The sequence below is a fragment of the Castor canadensis genome, chromosome 8 (assembly GCF_047511655.1).
Source record: "Castor canadensis chromosome 8, mCasCan1.hap1v2, whole genome shotgun sequence".
Taxonomy (NCBI): domain Eukaryota; kingdom Metazoa; phylum Chordata; class Mammalia; order Rodentia; family Castoridae; genus Castor; species Castor canadensis.
The window spans coordinates 19,580,746-19,598,811 of NC_133393.1; the positions used below are offsets into that span (position 1 = coordinate 19,580,746).

The 18,066-nt window shown below is 52.2% G+C and overlaps 1 protein-coding gene across 3 annotated transcripts in view; it reads right to left on the reverse strand.

Moving 5' to 3' along the window:
• The window catches only part of Pnpla1 (patatin like domain 1, omega-hydroxyceramide transacylase), a 44,223-nt gene that overhangs the window by 6,216 nt on the left and 19,941 nt on the right, over positions 1-18,066 (reverse strand). For all 3 annotated transcript variants that reach the window (XM_074082329.1, XM_074082327.1, XM_074082328.1), the window contains exons 2-8: positions 14,864-15,096; positions 13,617-13,682; positions 12,514-12,723; positions 11,543-11,603; positions 6,398-6,988; positions 4,098-4,182; positions 2,925-3,047 (exon numbers count right to left, since the gene is read on the reverse strand). In XM_074082329.1, the coding sequence (XP_073938430.1) occupies positions 2,925-3,047; positions 4,098-4,182; positions 6,398-6,988; positions 11,543-11,603; positions 12,514-12,723; positions 13,617-13,682; positions 14,864-15,016 (1,289 nt within the window). In that variant the 5' untranslated portion in view covers positions 15,017-15,096. The remainder of the gene's footprint in view (positions 1-2,924; positions 3,048-4,097; positions 4,183-6,397; positions 6,989-11,542; positions 11,604-12,513; positions 12,724-13,616; positions 13,683-14,863; positions 15,097-18,066) is intronic.

Here is an 18,066-nt window from a genome sequence, read left to right on the forward strand (position 1 = left end):
TGGGTAGCCTGTAGTTGTATTAGTCAGTTTTATCACAGCTGTGACAAAATACCTGACAGAAACAACTTAGGGAAGGGAGGATTGATTTTGGTTCTTGGTTTCAGAGGGCTCAGTCCCTGGTCACTTACATCTGTGTTTCTGGGCCTGTGGACAGAGCATCATGGTGACAGGAGTGTGTGGCACACAGGAAGCAGAGCAACAACAGGAAGGGGAGGGGCAAGACTGGTCCCAAGCCACGCCCCTGTGACCTACTTTCTTCTGGCTCCACCTTCCTCAGTTTCACCTCCCAGTAATCTATTTGAAATTTGAATCCACCCATGGATTAAGCCTCATGATCTAATCCTCTCTGGAAACGCCCTCGAAGTCACACCCAGAGGTGGCTTTACTAACGTCCTGGGTGCTTCTCAGGCAGTCAAGTTGACAGTCAAGATGAACCATCACAGCAGTCTTTCCACTTGGAAAGTGAAGGCCAGGCATGGTGGCTCATGCCCCTGCTACATCAGGAGGACGATGGCTCGAGGCCAGCAGCATGGGCAAAAAGTGAGACCCTATCTCAAAAAACCCAACACATGCACAGTCGCACACAAAAGGGCTGGTGGTGTGGGTCATGTGGCGGATCGCCTGCCTAACAAGCATTAGGCCTTGAGTTTGAACCCCTGTACTGCCCATTTGGACCAGTTACACAGTCAGGACTCAGAGAATCACGGAACATTTGTTGGAGGAGAATGATGGCAGCAGAGAAAGGTGAGGCTGCTGCCCATATCCAGCCCTGCTCCTGAGGAGGACATGGCAGGCGTAAGTGCTGGCCCTGGAACAAAAGGGACGTGGCACAGAATCAACCCTGACCTTCACCTCAGCCCGGGCAGAGCTATCTCAGACGACCCATGGACACATGAAAGAGAGGTGCTTGCTGTCTTAATCCACTGAGAGCAGGGGTTGCTTGTTACGCAGCTGTACCGAAGCAGTGATAACTGACTTACACAACCGGCTCAAGGATGAGTGTGAACCCCTGATTAAACCACAGCTGCAAGTCGTGTATGGAACATCTGCCCTTTAGTTTTGTTCTAGCCTCTCTTCTCTCATGGACAGGGTGTCATTTGGGGACTAGGAGTTTGCTCAGGACTAGCCAGTGAATGTGACAGTGTCTCTTGTGACTGTCATGAAATGAGCAGATTTCTCTTGGATCACCCTCCACCCTCTCCCTCCGCTTCCCTGACAGTAGACCTCTCCTTCCAGAAGGTTCTGTAAAGCCACCAACAGCCACCTGCCTAGCACAGGGCATGTGACCCCCTGACTCTGTGACCCTGGTTTTTAACCATGGCCTATTTCCTAGAAAGCTCTTTAACCCCAGCACATTCGTCCATCAAGACAGTGCTGGCCTCCCGGCACCTTCCTGCTGCCCTGCCACAGTAGGGTGAGACCTGGCCTGGAGTCAAGGAGCCCGAGGCTGGGCCTGGCCGCCAGCTGGTCCTCCCAGCCCCAGGGGTACTCCGCACACCCTCAGCTGACCCCCTCCCAAGTTCTCATGGATGAACCTGACAGAGAGATGTCCTCAGAGGTCAGGGAGGACTTGGGGCTGAAGACCAAGGAACGGAGTGAGAACAAACCCAGGCCCCCCGACACTTCCATCTGCCCCGTGGGTCCCCGCACCTCCCTGCCCACCTTTAATCCAGAACGGGATGTGAAGGTTTGACCTGGTCGGCTCCAGGAACCTCCTTCCACTACCCTCCAGGCACGGCCCTGCCCGGGTTCTGGTGTGCTTCTGGCTACCAGGATGAGACTGATCCTCACCTACCTGACAAACCCCTGAGCCTCCCTGGGGACCCCACTTGGGACAGGGGTAACCAGGAAGGATGTTACTTTGATGGACTCTCAATAAAAGCCTGAAGCAAATAAAATAGAAGTGTGGCGCTATTCCACTCAGAAAATACTCTGATAATCCAGTGAGACAGCTTAGCTAACACTCGGCTTGGTTTGGTTAGACTTGTGGGTGTGTCTGTCCATCTGCATCTGCCTTTAGTAAGTGTTAGGAGGCGGGGCATGGTGTGCATGTCTGTAATCCCAGCACTCGGGAGGCTGAGGCGGGAAGGCTAGGAATTCAAGGCCAGCCTGGACTACAACGTGAGTTCCAGGTCAGCCTGGACCTTGGTCTCAAATTAATTCACTCATTAATTTTAAAAGATTATGATTCAGCAAAAATAATAAAACTTGGTTTGGACAAGGTCCAAAGCTGAGCACATTCGACCTTATTCTTCTTGTCTTTGGCCTTGAGCTGGGTTTGGGGAAACCCTTGAAAGTCTGGGATGGGGTTAATTCGTTTTGATGTTGCCAGGCCTGGGAGAGTTGCTCCTGGAGGAGGCCGAGACGCCAGGACTCCGTGACAGCACAACATGGAGGCAATGGAAGGGGCCCCTGGGGTCTCAGTTGTGTGCTGGCCGTGGTGGGCTGTGCCTGTTGAGGGCCAAGCAGTCAGCCACGTGTCTAACTTGGTTTTGGGGGTGCAGTACTGAAATGTGAGCTCAGGGCCTTGTGTGTACTTAGGCAGGAGACTGCTTGTTGAGCCAGGCCTTTTTTGGCTTTAGTTATTTTTCAGCTCAGGTCTCAAGCTCTTTGCCTGGATCAACCTCTAACCATGATCCTCCTCTATACACCTCTTGAATAACAGATTATAGATACGCACCACCACCCCTAGCTTGTTTGTTGAGATGGGGCCTCATTAACTTTTTTTTTTTTTTTGGCCCGGCTGGCCTCAAACCTTGATCCTCCTGATCTTTGAGATCAGGGATTTCATGTCAGGGGTACCTAACCCCAAAGCCCAGGCACCTCACCCCCTTTCTCCTGGCTCCCCCATACTCTTTGGAAGGTCCCAGTGGATGGGTCCAAGCTGCTTCCCCCGGGACTTGAGAAATGTTAGCGACACTCACTGTGCTTTTCCGCCTTCTGTTTTGGACCGTGGATGCCGGGGAAAGCATTTTCTGGTGCCATTTGTCTTCTGTTTGTTCTTGAACACTTTGCTCACCCAGCTTGAGTTGGCAGCAGTGCTCTCCCTGGGCAGGAGATGAAGGGGTGCTTTGTTAACGGCCTGAACAGGGCACCACCACCTGGGTCCTGCCAGCTCAGGGGACAGGCACGCCAGTGCCACTCAGTCCGAGGTCCCCAGCAGACGACTCTGGTTATGGACGACCATTTACCTAAGTAACACCAGGCATCTGCTCGGGGGCACTCAGGCTTTAAAGATGCCAGCCTGAGGAAATTTCACTCATGTGAACACAGCACAATTTGTGCCTAGGGTCAAAATTATTAAATTTATACAAACCCTGCCAAGAAGTCTTATGGATGAAATTAGACAATGTGTGAAGCAGGTTGGTCTCAGTAAGTGTGACATGACACACAGCGGACATCAAAGGTGGGAGAGACTCAGGCCCTGCCCTCCCCTCCCTGCAGGGACAGCCCAGCTGCTGCCCCCAGAGCTGCCCCAGGGAGGGACGAAGGTGTGGGTTGGGGGTGGGGGAATACACTTGGCCTGTCCTCCGGTCCTCTGCTGTCCCATTTGCCAGCAAGGGAGCCTGGGTGGATCTTTTGTTTGGTGGGACTGGGGTTTGAACTCAGGGCTTTGCTCTTGCAAAGCAGGCGCTCTACCACTTCAGCCCCTCCCCCAACCCCCAGAGATCTTTAAACAATACAGATCCCTGGTGCGCTGAGTTCTGCAAAGAGAGTGATGGAGTCCAAGCTCACGCCCCAGACCACTGACGAATACTGTAAAGTGACTTTCTGGGTCCTGATGACGATACATAATTTGGACAGAGGAGGCCTTTGAGAGTCGGGGGCTCCCGAGGCCAGGCCAGGGTGCTGGGTAGCCCCAACTGTGACTTCACCAGCGAGTGAAAGGGATGGGAGTGCGCTCTCGAGGAGCACTTCCCCAGTGGATCCCACAGGGTGACACACTGTGTGACCAGGTGAGTTCCCACGCACTGTGTGCAGGGAAACGGGGCTTGTGAGATGCAAAGGCTGGACTGTCACCACGCGCGCTAGGACAGGACCTTAGCGGGCCCCTGCCCTGACCAGGGGAGAACAGTCCCAGGTGAAGGAGAACTCACGTGATGTTGACCTTGCTGCCGGCTTCCTTCCCGGTGACCTGGACTGGAAGTGCGGTGCTTTTTGCGTGGGAACGGGTGCGGGGAGCTGCAGCCAAAGGGAAGACACAGGAGCTTGAGCAAGCGGGGTGCTTGGTCCTGTTTTGTTTTTCTTGCAATGGGGCCTCACGCTTGCTAGGCAGGCACTCTGCCACTTGAGGCACTCCACCAGCCCTTTTTAGTGTTGGGTTTCTTTGAGATAGAGTCTCACATCTCCTGCCCGCTCCTCAGCCCCCGTACCCCCCCTTCCCCCTCTCCCCCCCTCGCCCGGGCTGGCTTCAAACTTCAGTCCTACTGATCTCTGCCTTCCTAGTAGCTGGGGTTACAGGTGTGAGCCACTAGCACTGGCTCAGCTCCTGGTCGTTTTGGAACAAGGGTGAGTGAGTGTGCATAAAAACAGGACAGTCTCTAGAAGTCTGTGGCTCTCAGATCCTCATGTTAACCTTGCTGAATCTAACGGGGACCCAGGGCAGTGGCTGTGGAGGAGGGGTGCTGCTGACCTTTGATGTGACATCAGCAGCACTTCCCTCCCCCAAAGCTGTGTTAGGGGACATCTTCAGGAAAATCCCCTGCTGTATGTAAGGTTTTTTCTTATGTTATCTTGGAATAGACAATGTTAATAGTTCATTAATATTAAATATTAAAAGTCTTTGCATGTTTTTGGATAAGTATGGGGTACATACTATATGAAGATTAATTATTGGATTATAAAGCTAATTGTTATACTACATAATTAATATACACAAATAAAAGTAATATAAAAAAATTCAGATTCCCCTACCTGACATTCTTTAGTTAGGGACCTCTTAGATGGCGCTAGCTGTCCCAAATTTACTTGCAGTGAGGGCTGTCCCTTGCCCCTGGATTTTCCTAGGGCCTTTTGTGAGCTCCCCTCCCCCAATACCACCCTGGCCATCGCTCAGTGAAGGACAGTACTAAACCAGGGAGGGGGAGGGCGTGCGCTGTCACAGGTGGCCAGGATGTCACTGTCAAGGCTGTGACAGGGTTACCTAACCCCTGTCCTATTGCAGTCAGAGCCAGACGACTCTTTGTTTAGGGCTGGCCTGTGCACTGTAGGATATTTCAACAGCATCCCTGGCCTCCACTCAGTGACGGCAGCCAAAAGCATTGCCAAACACTGCTCACCTCTCCTGGGACCAGAATCACCCCCACCTGAGATCCTCGGGCTCTGTCTGCTCCGGTGCAAAAAAGAATCGCCAGAACAGGCCAGGGCTCTCAGGCACCCAAAGGTGGCCTCCCTCAGCCCAGGAGCGAGTGACAAACAACTGCTTTAGCAGGAATAGGGAGTGTGTGAAACGCTGATGTCTTCTGATGCTTTTGTCTCATTGTGGTTAAAAGAATCAAAGCAAACCTGTTCCAGAGAAAGGCTGTTGACTTGGGGCAGATCCCCAAAGAAGGAAACCGTGCAGACCCGTGCTGGTTACCACAGTAACTGTGGAAGTTTGGCTGGTGGACCAGGACAACTGGGCTTCCGTCCACCGGGACTCTTTTCTCTCCAGTCCCCACCCAGCCGATCTGTGATGGTCACACTCATCTCCCTCATCCTGACAGCTCCTTCCCTGAGACACCCTATCTACTCTGCCCCATCCAGTCTCACAAACCACGAGGGTCTAAACCCTGCTCTCTCCCTTCTTTTGGTGGTGTTGAGATTTGAATTCAGGGCAGGCATGCTACAGCTTGAGCCATGCCTTCAGTCCTTTTCAGTGATTTTTTTCAGATAGGTTCTTGAGTTTTTACTAGGGGCTGGCCTCAGACTGCCATCCTCCTATACAGGGCTTTACATACTTGAATTTATTGCCTACCTCCCTACCTTGGGGCTCCCTCTATCGTCGGGATGACAGGCTTACACCACCAGGCTCAACTTGTTTGTTGAGATAGGGTCTCACTAGCTTTTTGCATGGACTGGCCTCAAATCTCCACCTCCTGATTTCCCTCTCCCAAGTAGCTGGACTTGTACATTTCAGCTGTTCACACAAGTGGGCAGGAGAAGCCCCCGAGGGGCCTGTAAAAGACAGACCTCCGGACTTACGACTTGTGTGGTGGCCCGGAAGCTGTCATCCCAGGAGACACTTCTCCTACCTCTGGGCGGCCACACTTGGAGAACCGCTGAGCGATCACAGTGCCCCCTGGTGGTGGCCGGTCCTCACAGAGCAGAGCTGCTGAAACTCCTGCTAGGGTCCCCAGGCCACCCCTAAAGCAGTGGTTGTCTGTGCCCCATGGAGAGGAGCCAGGACGGGCCCTACCTTGGGGCTGTCCTGGGCCTTGCTCCTCCACACATGGCCCTGCAGGTGACGTTGAAGGGGAAACTTGGGGTGACGTTTGAGGTGCTTCCATAGCTGAGGGCCCCAGCGATGGCCTGGCTGACAGGGATGCCGGGGAAGGTGGGGATTTGAGTGGCAGTCCAGATGGGTGTTGCTGCTGCTGAGGTGACGCAGGTGACAGCCCTGGGGGTGTGATGGGCAGTGAGGAGCCAGGCGTGGAGCTCGGTGGTGAGTGTGGAGCTGAGAGCAAGGCAGGTGACACAGGCAGCGAGACACCTGGAGTCTGTGCTGGGGCTGAGGCCAGTGGCAAGGCAGGTGACTCTGCAGGCCCCTCACATGTGGACTCGGGTGTCTGCCCAGGTGGGGACACAGGCAGATGGTCAGCCCTTCCATCCCCTCTGGGAGTTCCCTTGGTGTCACGCTGTGCGGATTCTTCCAGACTGGCCCGCTGTGCTTGGTGGCTCGGCTGACTGCGTTCAGGACACACACTGCCAAGGGCAAGCTCTATCTGGCAGTACACCTCCACCCGGGGGAAAATCACTCTCTTGGAGGGAGAATTGAGGTAAGCAGCATCTAGGACAAACAACAGCATGGGTCAAGGTGGCACTAACGCATCCCCAGTATCAGGACGGCACCTGCAAAAACGGCTCCCCAGTCACCTTCATAAATAGGAGTGGTGCTTTCAATGGCCTTGCTGTTGCTGTACTGGGGGTTGAACTCAGGTCCTTGCACTTGCCAGGCAGGCGCTCTACCACTTGAGCTGCGCCCCTAGTCCTTTTGCTCTTACTTTGTTTTACAGGTAGGGCCTCCGGGTGGCCTTGTATGGTGATCCCACTATCTCTGTCTCCAGAGTAGCTGGGATTACAGGCATGTGACATCATGCCTGGCTTGTTTTTGAGATAGTCTTGCGCTAAATTTTCTTTGGCTGGCCTTACTTGAATTTATAGTGAGAAAAACAAATGTGATGTATCCTGGATTCTTGGAGCTCAGTCTAGTGTGGGGAGGCAGGCATGGCTGCCCAAGTAGTCCAAAGAAATCTAAGAAACAAACTAGGGCCTGAGTGAACAATAATGTATCCATGATCACTCACTAATTGTGACAATGTACCATATTTTATATAAAATATAACATCTAATTTAACATCTAATAATATCTAATAATGTGATACATGAGTAATAGGGCAGGGAGGATAAGGAAGCCCCCTGTACTGTTTTCACAATTTTTCTCTAGATCTAAAACGATTCTCAAAAAAAGCAAAGCTTATGAAACATCTGGATGGGGGATGGGCAAAAGAACTGAACAGTCACTTCTTCACCGAAGAAGACACCGATGGCAAAGAAGCAAATTCAAAGATGTCAGTCAATAGAGAAATGCAAATTAAAACCACGAGCACACACCTGTTCGAATGGCTAAGATCAAGTGACTGACCAAGTGTGGGTGAGAATTTGTGAAGCCGGGACTCTCAGCCCCCGCTGGTGGTATGGCCACTTTGGAAAACACCTTGCCAGCGACCTAACAAGCCAAACATGGATTCTGGCTCTACATCCAAAAGAACTGAAAACAGGATCCCAAGGAGAAAGTCACAAACCCACGTTCATTGCACTGTTACTCCCAACTGGCAAAAGGTGGAAGCAGCCCGACCGATTGTCCATGGTTGGGATAAAGAACACAACAGAACACAACAGCCTTAAAACAGAAATACATGCCAGGGCGACCTGAGGCCTCTATGCTCAGTGAAATAAGTAGATCACAAAGGGACAGAGATTGCCTGATCCCACTTCTCTGAGATATACAAAGAAGTCAGACTCAGAAACAGAGGAGAATGGCAGGTGTTCAGGAAAGGTGGAGTCCTTGAGCAGTGGAAATAGTCCTAGTTTTGCAAGACGAGAAAGTTCTAGAATTCAGTTGCACAAGAATCAGAATAGATTTAACACTGTACACTTAACAATGTTTAAGATAAGCCAGGCGCTGATGGCTCACGCCTGTAATCCTAGCTACTTGGGAGGCTGAGATTGGGAGGATTGGGAGGCCAGGCTGGGCAAAAAAGTTCTGGAGACCCCATCTAAACAGGAGGATCAAGGTCCAGTCTTGCCTGGGCAAAAAATGGACTCTATGTCCAAAATCAGCAGAGCCAAAAGGGCTGGAGTGCCTCGTAGCAAGCGTGAAGTCCTGGGTTCAATCCCCAGTATTGCAAAGGAAAAAATATTTAAAATAGCTATGTGTGTTTTTCACTACAATGAAAATATGCGTGTATGTATATTAAATATACACGCACCACACGATCCGGTTACTCTGCCCGTGGGTGTTTACCCACGAGGAAGGAACACATGTCCACGCAGACTTCCGTGCACAGAAGTTTCACTCTCAACAGCCCGACTGGGAAACAGCCTAAGTGTCCAGCAGCAGGTGACCAGTGACTGAGCTGTCGTGTACTCATAATGGAATTGAATGTGCAAAAAAAGGGGAATGAGCTGTTTATACTTGCAACTACGTGCAGGAGTTCCAGAGTAAATAATTACGCACAGGGAAAGAATCCAGAGAAAAGAGTTCAATCTGTAAGTCAAACGAACCCACAACGGTGGAGAGCAGACCGGCGGCTGCTTAGGAATGAGGGCAGAGGAGACATGGAGCAGGGAGAGAGAGAGAAGCAGAGACAGACAGACAGAGACAGAGAGTCAGAGGCAGGAACAGAGAGAGAGTGAGACAGAGACTCAGAGACAGAAAAAGAGACATACACAGAGAGTCGGAGAGAGGCGGAGAGGCAAAGACAGAGAGAGAGAGAGGGAAAGAAAGAGAGAGAGAGAGAGGGAAAGAGAGAGAGAGAGAGAGAGGGAAAGAAAGAGAGAGAGAGAGAGAGCTGTCAAATGGTGCAAAGGAGGGAGGGAGGGAGGGAGGGTGGCCTGGGTGGGCATGCTGATGCGGTGGTATTCGGGATTCAGACCCGGCATCCTCTGAGCGCGGCCTCCCGCGTCCGTCTGTGCCGGGACGTGCCCTTCACCTTGGCAGAGGCTGCGGAGGCCTTGGTGGGGGCGGGGGGGGGGCGGGGGGGGGGGGCGGCGCGCTGGCCTGCAGAGCAATTGTGTGATATGAGCGAGGCCTTGGGAGGGAGGAGGAGCAGCGGAGGGTGACAGCTTTTGGGGTGCGGCTTCCTACTGGGGGTGACCCCCATCAGAAAGCACTCGGATTGCAGGTGGGGACTAAGAGCAGGACTCTGGGCGCCCACGGTATTTCTCTGGATGTGTCAGCAGCTCCTGCTCACATCGGAGGCCAGGAGAAGAATCTGGTTCTGTCACATGGGAGAGGACTTGGCGGGGAGGTGTAGGCCGCAGGGACTCCCTTTGCCTGAGTTGCGCCTGTTCCCGCCTGGAGGGACTCCAGGGCCACTGCAGGCACCTGCCTCCCCATGCACTGCCTCCCCATGCACTGCCTCCATGATTTTGGTGGATCCTGGAAAGTCCACAGCCTGGTTTAAGGCCACGAGTCGCACCTGTGAAACCGCCCTCACCAGCTGTGGGCGGAAGGGTTGGGGGGCACAGGGTCCCCCAGAAGCAGGAAGGGTTCCTGAGCCTGGGAGAGAACAGGGCTGCTGAACACCCACTATGTAAGACCCCAGAACTTGTCCCTAGAGAACCAGAAAGAGCTTTGGAGGGGAAGACGGGTGTGGAGGTGGCCAGAGGTATACAGGGGTCTCCTGGGGGCAGTGAAGTGATGTCTGCTCCAAAATCCAGGTCTCAGCCCCCAATATGCACCGCCATTGCCGGGGGGGTGGAGGGGGCTCCCCAGCTGGTGGCTGAAAGGACCAAAGCCCCAGCCAGCACTTAGAGCTCAGTTTTCACAGCTGTCACCTGTGTACGTGTGGAGGAGATGCAGGGAGCACGAGGAGTCTGTCCTGCAGATAGGCGAGCATGGGGCCTGTCCGCGTGGCTCTGGTGCTCTGGGAGGAGCTGCCATCCGTCTGACATTGTGCCGGGCCTTAGGCCTTCAGTCCTCACAATGAAAATCCGAGGTAGGCTCCACTATTAACCCTCTTTTGCAGAGAAGGAACTGAGCCCCCGGGAGACCCCACAGTTAGTGAGTTCAGGAACTAGGCTATAAACACCCACCCCCCTTCTAAAGGATTAGGAAACCAAGACTCAGAGATGGGCAATAATTTTCCCACGGTCACACAGTATGGAGGGTGGAGTGAGGGACCCAGGATACTTGCTTTCGGGGTTCATGTTTTGTACATCCTGCTGTTTGTCTCCCCCAAGTCCCCCAAACCCCTTGATGGGAGAAAGGATAAAAGGAGCTGGAGTAAGCAGGAGGAAATTTTCAAGAAGCTGGGTGCCAGTGGCTCACGGCTATAATCCTAGCTACTCAGGAGGCAGAGATCAGGAGAATCACGGTTCAAAGCCAGCCCCAGGCAAATAGATCTCAAGACCCTATTTTGAAAATACCCATCACAAAAAAAGGACTGATGGAGTGGCTTAAGGTATAGGCCCTGAGTTCAAACCCCAGTACTGCAAAAAAAAAAAAAAAGAAAAAAGTGAATATATCTTAGAGGAAAACCTCACTTAATCCTTAATCTCACCCTTAAACTGCAGTTTAAAGCTACACACACATAAATGCACCACAGTATTACATATAACAGGGAATATTTGAAAACTCAAAAGCATCAAGAAGCCAAGTTTTCTGTTCAACTGTGCGGGAATATTATACAACTGTCAACAAGACAGAGAGCACATGACAAAATGGAGAGAAGTTTCTGAGTAAGGGTCCTTTGATCCAGGAGTCTCTTTATGTGACTCCATGTTCTAAGGAGTTGACCATAAGTACAGAAAAACTTCGTATTTCTTTTAACAAGGACTCTTCACGGAGTTAAAGCACTTAATGTATGTCTTGGAATCATTCCATCCATGCTGCCAATGTGCCGAGGACCCGGGATCACCTTTCCAAACCATTATCAGCCCAGGGCTCTGATTCGTTGAACCATATGTCACTCAAAGACCTACAGGAATATAAACTACCCACATCCAGTCCCCTTTCCAGGCTGCTGGGTCCCTGTCCAGTGTTCTGGGGTTGTCCAGCCTTCCCTTCCTGTCCTGCCCCACTTGCCTCCTTCCTTCCCAGGACCCACTGGGTACTCACTCAGCCGCCTCAGGTACAGGACTGTGTCATCATAACCCCGGTAGTAGTAATCGTGCAGGATCTGGATGGGGACACCAAGAACAAGCAAGGCTGCAGAGACAGAGAGAGCCCCCGTACTGTCCCACCCAGAGAGGCCACTCCATCACTCTTGCACTTTACCAGATGGGCTTTTCAAAACGCACCCATCCACCGGCCATCCCTTGCTATCTTCAGGGAGCTGGGGAGCAGTTCCTGGTCACCTGGTGTGACACCCAGTTCCAAGCATGTCATTTACCCCCAGACAGGAGGAGGGGGACATGTTGGAGAACCCGGGAGGACACATTTGGGCAGAAAGACAGCAGAGTTTGCAGCCTGGGCTCAAGTCCCAGTGCTGTCACCTAGTGGCTGTGTGGCTGCAACTGCTCCCACCCTCAACCCCTCATCTGTCAGATGGGGATAGGATTGTAACTGTGCAGAGGATTCTGGAAGATAAACAGGAAATTGCCCACCACGCCTCTTCTTTCCTGAGAAGGGGCAGATGGCAAATATTTTGGGCCTTGACAGCTACAGACAGTGTCCACTGTATGTTCTTTTAAAAAAAATTTTTACATTTTAAAAATGGAAAACCTGTTCTTAGCTCCAAGCTGTACAAAAATCAAGCCACAGACTAGATTTGGTCCATGGACTCTTAAGTTGCTGACCACTGCAGCTATAGGTTGCTTCAGTCCTCTGCTGTCAAAATGGAAGTGACCAGATAGCACCCACATCAATGGTTCTCTTGTCCTGTTTACAGGGGGAAACTGAGGCTAAGAGAACAGGGCCATTGTTCAAGGTCACGCAGCTACTTAGCAGCAAAGCCATGGTGCAGGACTACAAGGAAGTGTGAGGGGTCATTTGAAGGAAGGGGACACAGATGTAACTTGAGTGGCCCCCCTGGCTCCCGATCTCATCCCATCCCAGCCCTCTGTCCCTTGGCCCCTCCTGCCTCTCACCACCAGGTCGGGGGGGAAGAGCGCGTGCGTCATGCGTGCGATGTTCTCCAAGGAGAACTGGAAGGAGAAATTGCACAGACGGAAGTCATGGAAGATGGCAGGGCAGTCCCGGGGACAGATGTCCTGCTGCCCGCTGAAGGTGGAGATGGTGATGGAGTCCGTCCAGAAGGAGCAGGGCTGCATGCTTGTGAAGCCCCCGTCTATGTACCGCTGTTGGGGGACAGAGAGGCTCGTCTGGACCCAAGAGCTCCCCATCTAGGGACACAGCAGGGCCACAACGTCCTTTGGGACAAGCCCTGAGATGGGGGTCCTCGTGGATGAGGGCTGTGCCCAAGGTCACTTGGTGAGTCCACAGGCCACTCTCTGTCCCTGCACTGTCCTCCCTCTGCCGTATTAGTGGTGCTGGCCCGGGGGGATCCTGGCCTTTGTGTTGGGGTCCATACTTTGGATAAAGCAGGAGGCCAAGCCCCCTGCCCCTGCCTCACCTCCCGCCCCTCCCTCCAGGGGGCTTCTGCTTCCTCGCCTATGAATGGAACAGAAGATGACAAATACCAGGGCTCTGCCTCTTGGGGTGTCTGAGAACACCCTGCTGACCCGCAATGCGGGCTCCATCTACTTAACGCCTGGGGTCAGAGTGGGACCCGCAGCACTGGCACCTCTGAGGGTGAGGAGGGGCGCAGAGCCTCTGCCCACTCAGACCTACTGGATCACAATCCCCATCATTTTATGAGACCCCAAGTGATTCATGAAAGAAGGTCTGAGCACTGGCCTAGGTGACCCTGAAGATTCCCCATTGTTCAAGGTCCCATATCTTGGCATTCCAGGGACAGTCACTCTTGTGTAAGTCTGGGAAAGTTTGACAAGCTTGCAGGGCCTTGGTCTATCCATCTCAGTAACGGATTGATAGGTCCAGAGGGAAGCCTGGCCCGGAGGGGCTGGCTCCACCTACATGGGAAATTCTGAGTAGAAAAACACAAGAACTTTCCAACTCTAGATCCTCCCACTGTGTGCTGAGACCATCCCCTGCTTCCCAGATGTAGGTCCCAGGACCCCGAGGTGCCCCTAGGTCCCAGTTCGCCTCTCTCAACACTAGGAGCACTTACCACACCACGGTATGTCGGGGGGATGAAGCCACAGTAAACGGGGACGAAGCAGCTGCAGTACAGGGCCTGGGGGAAGAGCAGGGCTGAGATGGAGCAGGTTCTGGAGTCGGTGGGGAGGGGGTCTTAGCTTGAGACCACTGTCTTCCCCACTACTGGTCCCAGCTTCATTAGCCCCAAAGTGGAGGGGCCAGCCTTGGAAACAGAGCCCCAAGTTCATTTCCTGGCCTGGTGCTCACTAGTTGGGTCATTGGTAACCTATGACCCAGTCTGTAAGGGTGAGGTGGCCTTGATATCTCCAGGGTCGCTGATGACACTTTCCATTAACCCAGAGGGATTCAGCAGCCATTAATCTGTGTCTGTAAGATGTTCACACGTGGGGATGCTCATAGATGGGGAGGGGGAGGGAGGTGGCTGGGACATGACTGTAGCATGGCGGGGGGCTGGGGGGTGATGGGCTGTGGTGGCGGTAAGTTTGTAACTCCCCCAAGGGAGGGGTACAGGGAGGGCAGGAAGGAAAGGGCTGTGGCGGGAGGGGCTGGAGTTTGGTCAAGCAGGTAAAGCAAGGTGAGAGCAAGGGGAAGGAGTCCCAGGCAGAGATCACAGCAGGTGCCAAGGCCTGGCCTGCTTTGGGTGTGGCGTGTCAGGTTGGCACTGTAGGAAAGGAGGTGGATGGGGCTGGGAGAGACACCACAGCCATTAGGGGTGAGTGAGAGGCGGTCTGGAAGGGCGGGCGTTAAGAGCCTGGGGCACGGGGCGCCCCATACCTGTTCATCCTGCCCCAGGGTGAGGCCAGTGTGGGGCTGTGAGGATGGGTGGCAAAGGCCCAGGTTTGGGAAGGGGATGGAAGGCCTTGACCTTTGTCTGAAAGGAAGCTGGGCATATCCCCAGAGCTGCCAGCATCAGTGGTTCAGAACTAAAACCTCTGTCCACAAGCCCTGTCCAGGTGAGTGTGCGTGTTTCTGAGTGAGAACCCATTCGGTGACAATTTTATCTTTTATCAAGGGCTATGGGAGAGAGCAGCAGAAGGGATCTGCTGGGACCTCCGACGATTCCACAAATTGGGAGGAATTCAGGGGAGAGCACTGCCAGGCTGGGGGCCCTACAGGACCGTGGCACCTGTGGCCAGGAAGGAAGAGAAGGGCTAGGGAAGCAGAAAGGAGAAGGAAGGGGGGAAGTGGCTGTGTGGGGAGCCTGTGGCCCTCCCCCCCTCCAGGCAGGGTGTGTGACAGTCCCCAGGCTCCCCTTGCCTCAATGAGCTCCTCCTTGGATGTGTACTCTGAGACCACCACGCTCTCTCCATCGGTGAGGCGCGTGAGGCCCACGTGCAGCTTCCCGGTGGCGAACTTGTAGGAGTCCTCAGGCAGCACACGGTACAGAAACTGCCTCATCTTCTGCACCATCTTGCAGGACGGCGACAAGGGCCCCAGGAAGGACTTCTTCACCTCGGCCAACCCCACGTTGAGGACTCTGAGGTACTCATCTGCAGAGGGAGCAGAGGGCAGAGGTGGCATCACCCAGGGGCCGCTGGCCAGGAGAGGTTCACTGTGACCTCACCATCTCATCCTGGTTTTTGTTGTTGTTTGTTTTGGTTGTGAGTGGTACTGGGATTTGAACCCAGGGCCTCGCATTTGCTACACAGGAGCTCTATACTTGAGCTGCACTCCACTCCTTGTGTTTTAGTTTTTCAGAGAGGGTCTAGCAATTTTTCCCGGGCCAGTCTTGGAGTAGCCTCCTGAGTAGCTGGGAGCACAGGTGTCTGCCACCATGTCCAGTTGGTTTTTAAGATAAGAGTCTTGCTAACTTTTTCACAGGCTGGCCTCGAACCAAGATTCTCCTATCTCTGACTAACCCCCCCACACCCCACACCCTGGTTCTCTTTCTATGATACTAAGTTAGAAGCATCCAGAGCCGGGCATGTACCCGCTTCTTGCTGACTGATGCTAATTCCTACCCCGTGCTACCCCCTGGGAAAATCAGGAGTGGAAATGGCTCTGAAAGTGATTGCTACATTATTCGACAATGTTTTTCTTGGCACTGGAGATTGAACCCGGGGCTTTACCCATGCAAAGTGACACTCGTAGCCCTTAAACAAATATTTGCTTGTGAAACAACCTCTATCAGCACTCAGGTTTGAACTCAGGCCTTCACGCTTGCTAGGCAGGCACTTTACTGCTTAAGCCATGTCCCCAGACCTTTTTGTTTTATTTTATTTACTTTCTCCGCTGGGGCCAACCTGGAGCACCATCCTCCTATTTATGCTTCCCTCAGTGGCTGGTATGACAGGCACACACCACCACACCCAGCTTTTCTGTGAAGGCAGGATCCTGCTAACTTTTTGCCCAGGCTGGCTTCGAACCACAATCCTCCCAATTTCAGTCACCCAAGTATCTAGGATTACAATGGTGAGCCACTGGTGCCCAGCTGGAAGAACTCTCTTACAGTTAATGTCAGGTAGATGTAGCTGCTTGGGAAGTTGTGCCATCCTGAGCTCTCTATCGTAGGAAGTAACCAAGCAGAGGCTGAGCAAGTACCATCATCAGGGCTTGTCAGAGGGAGTCCTGCATGGTGGAGGGCTGAGAGTCCTTCCAACATTGAGATTCAGAGATTCTCACAGGCACCTTGCAACATATCGGGGAGTAATCACAGTGTGCCTTTCTCTCCTGTTCACAGAGTGGCTGAGGCACAGAGAGGATGATTTGCATAAAGTCATGCACAGCAATTTGGGAAAGAAACCAAAACTAGGGATACTCTGTTCCTCTCATGCTTTTTAGTCCTCAGGAGTCTGGGAGGTGGAAAGACAAGACTCTTCAGGACCATTTTACAGATGTGAAAACTGAGGCAGAGAAAAGCATCTTGCTTTAAGTCAGACAGCCAGGCAGTGGTTTTTTGGACTCCAAACCCCATCTTTGAGTTTCCTCAGGGTTTGGGCTGATCCCAGGAATGGAGAGGCTGAGTGAGCCTGGGTTGCCATGGTGATGATCTTCCCTCACCAACACTCAGATGGAACCTGAATCTGGATGGAGAGGGACCATCTCAGGAGCATCTCAGCTGCTCCTCCCAGGCGGTGGAGCTTTGCCATACCTCAAAGGAAGGCGGCAGCCTTTCCACTGGTAGCTTATGAAGCAACTGAGCCTCTAGATAGCAAGGTGTTGGGTCACTGAGGTCTCTGGAGTGGAACCAGGATGGGGTCTCGCTGTTTCTGGAATCCTAATGAACAACCTCACACCTGCCTCCCAAAGGTCAGTGACCTTCCTATGTGCCTCAGGACCAGGGCATTGATTCAGCTTGTCCTACAATCGCGGGCTTCAGGCAGGAGGCAGCCCTCAGATGATGGAAATTTGTTCTTGTCTCACAAAGCATAAAAACTCATTGTGGAAAAAATAATTTTGAAAAATGCAGATAAGCAAAAGAGAATAAGAAAAGTCTTAGAATTCCTCCAACCAGAGATTAACAGTTGGTCTGTCTTCTTAAACTATGTATTTTATTTTTTTCTTACTTATAGAAAATCATGCCATACACAATATTTGTAAGTGGCTTTTTTTAACCTAACATAGTATGTCTTTTCCCAGTCAACAAATATCTATCCAGAGTGTAATTTTAAAAACAGCATGGAGAATGATTGTAAGGCTGTACATTATTTATCGAGCAATGGGAGTTGGCTAGTTTGTTTTCTTTCTTGTTTACTTGTTTTTCTAAACAATGCTGCGATCAATAACCTCGTGCTAAATTCTTTGCCATGCTTTCAATTACTTTCCTTAGAATAAATTCCTAGAAGCAAGACTGCTAGGACAAAGGTATGCATATTTAAAACCTTCAGTGTGATTTTATTTCATCTTTCATTTCCAGTCAAGTCTCAGGTATTCAGGGAGGGGGGTTGGCGAAAGGGACAAAACATCCACTAGGATGACGGAAATCGCAGTGTCATTTCCAGTGGACTCATACCTGAAAATGGTGTATTCTGGAAACTAACAACGGTCCAGCCAGAACCCTATAGCCAGGGAGGAGGGGCAGGAGGACTGTTTTCTCCCAGTCTGGCTTAAATTTTATCTTGTTTACTGAAGCACACGCCAAAGGATGCCTTTATCTCTGCATCTTCTTCCCCAGGCCAGCTCTCTCTTTCTCTCTCTCTCTCTCTCTCTCTCTCTCTCCCTCTTTCCCTCCCCTGCCACTCTTTCCACCTGGGGAAAGAGTAACTAACCTGGTTTTAAATAATCAGATCTCCACTGGTAGAAAAGCAAGTGTTAAGCACAGAAAATCCTGGGTTCTGAGAAGAGACATAAGTTTAGCTCACTTCTTCATGCATCTGTGTACCTTCCAGTACCTTCTCTTATTTAAAGGCCACATTCCAAGCCACAAGCTGCCAGGCTCTGGGATGCAGTGACCTGCACTGGTCACAGCAAGGTGGGATTTAAAAGTAGCATCCAGGGCCCAATGTGTCCAGTCAGGAAAA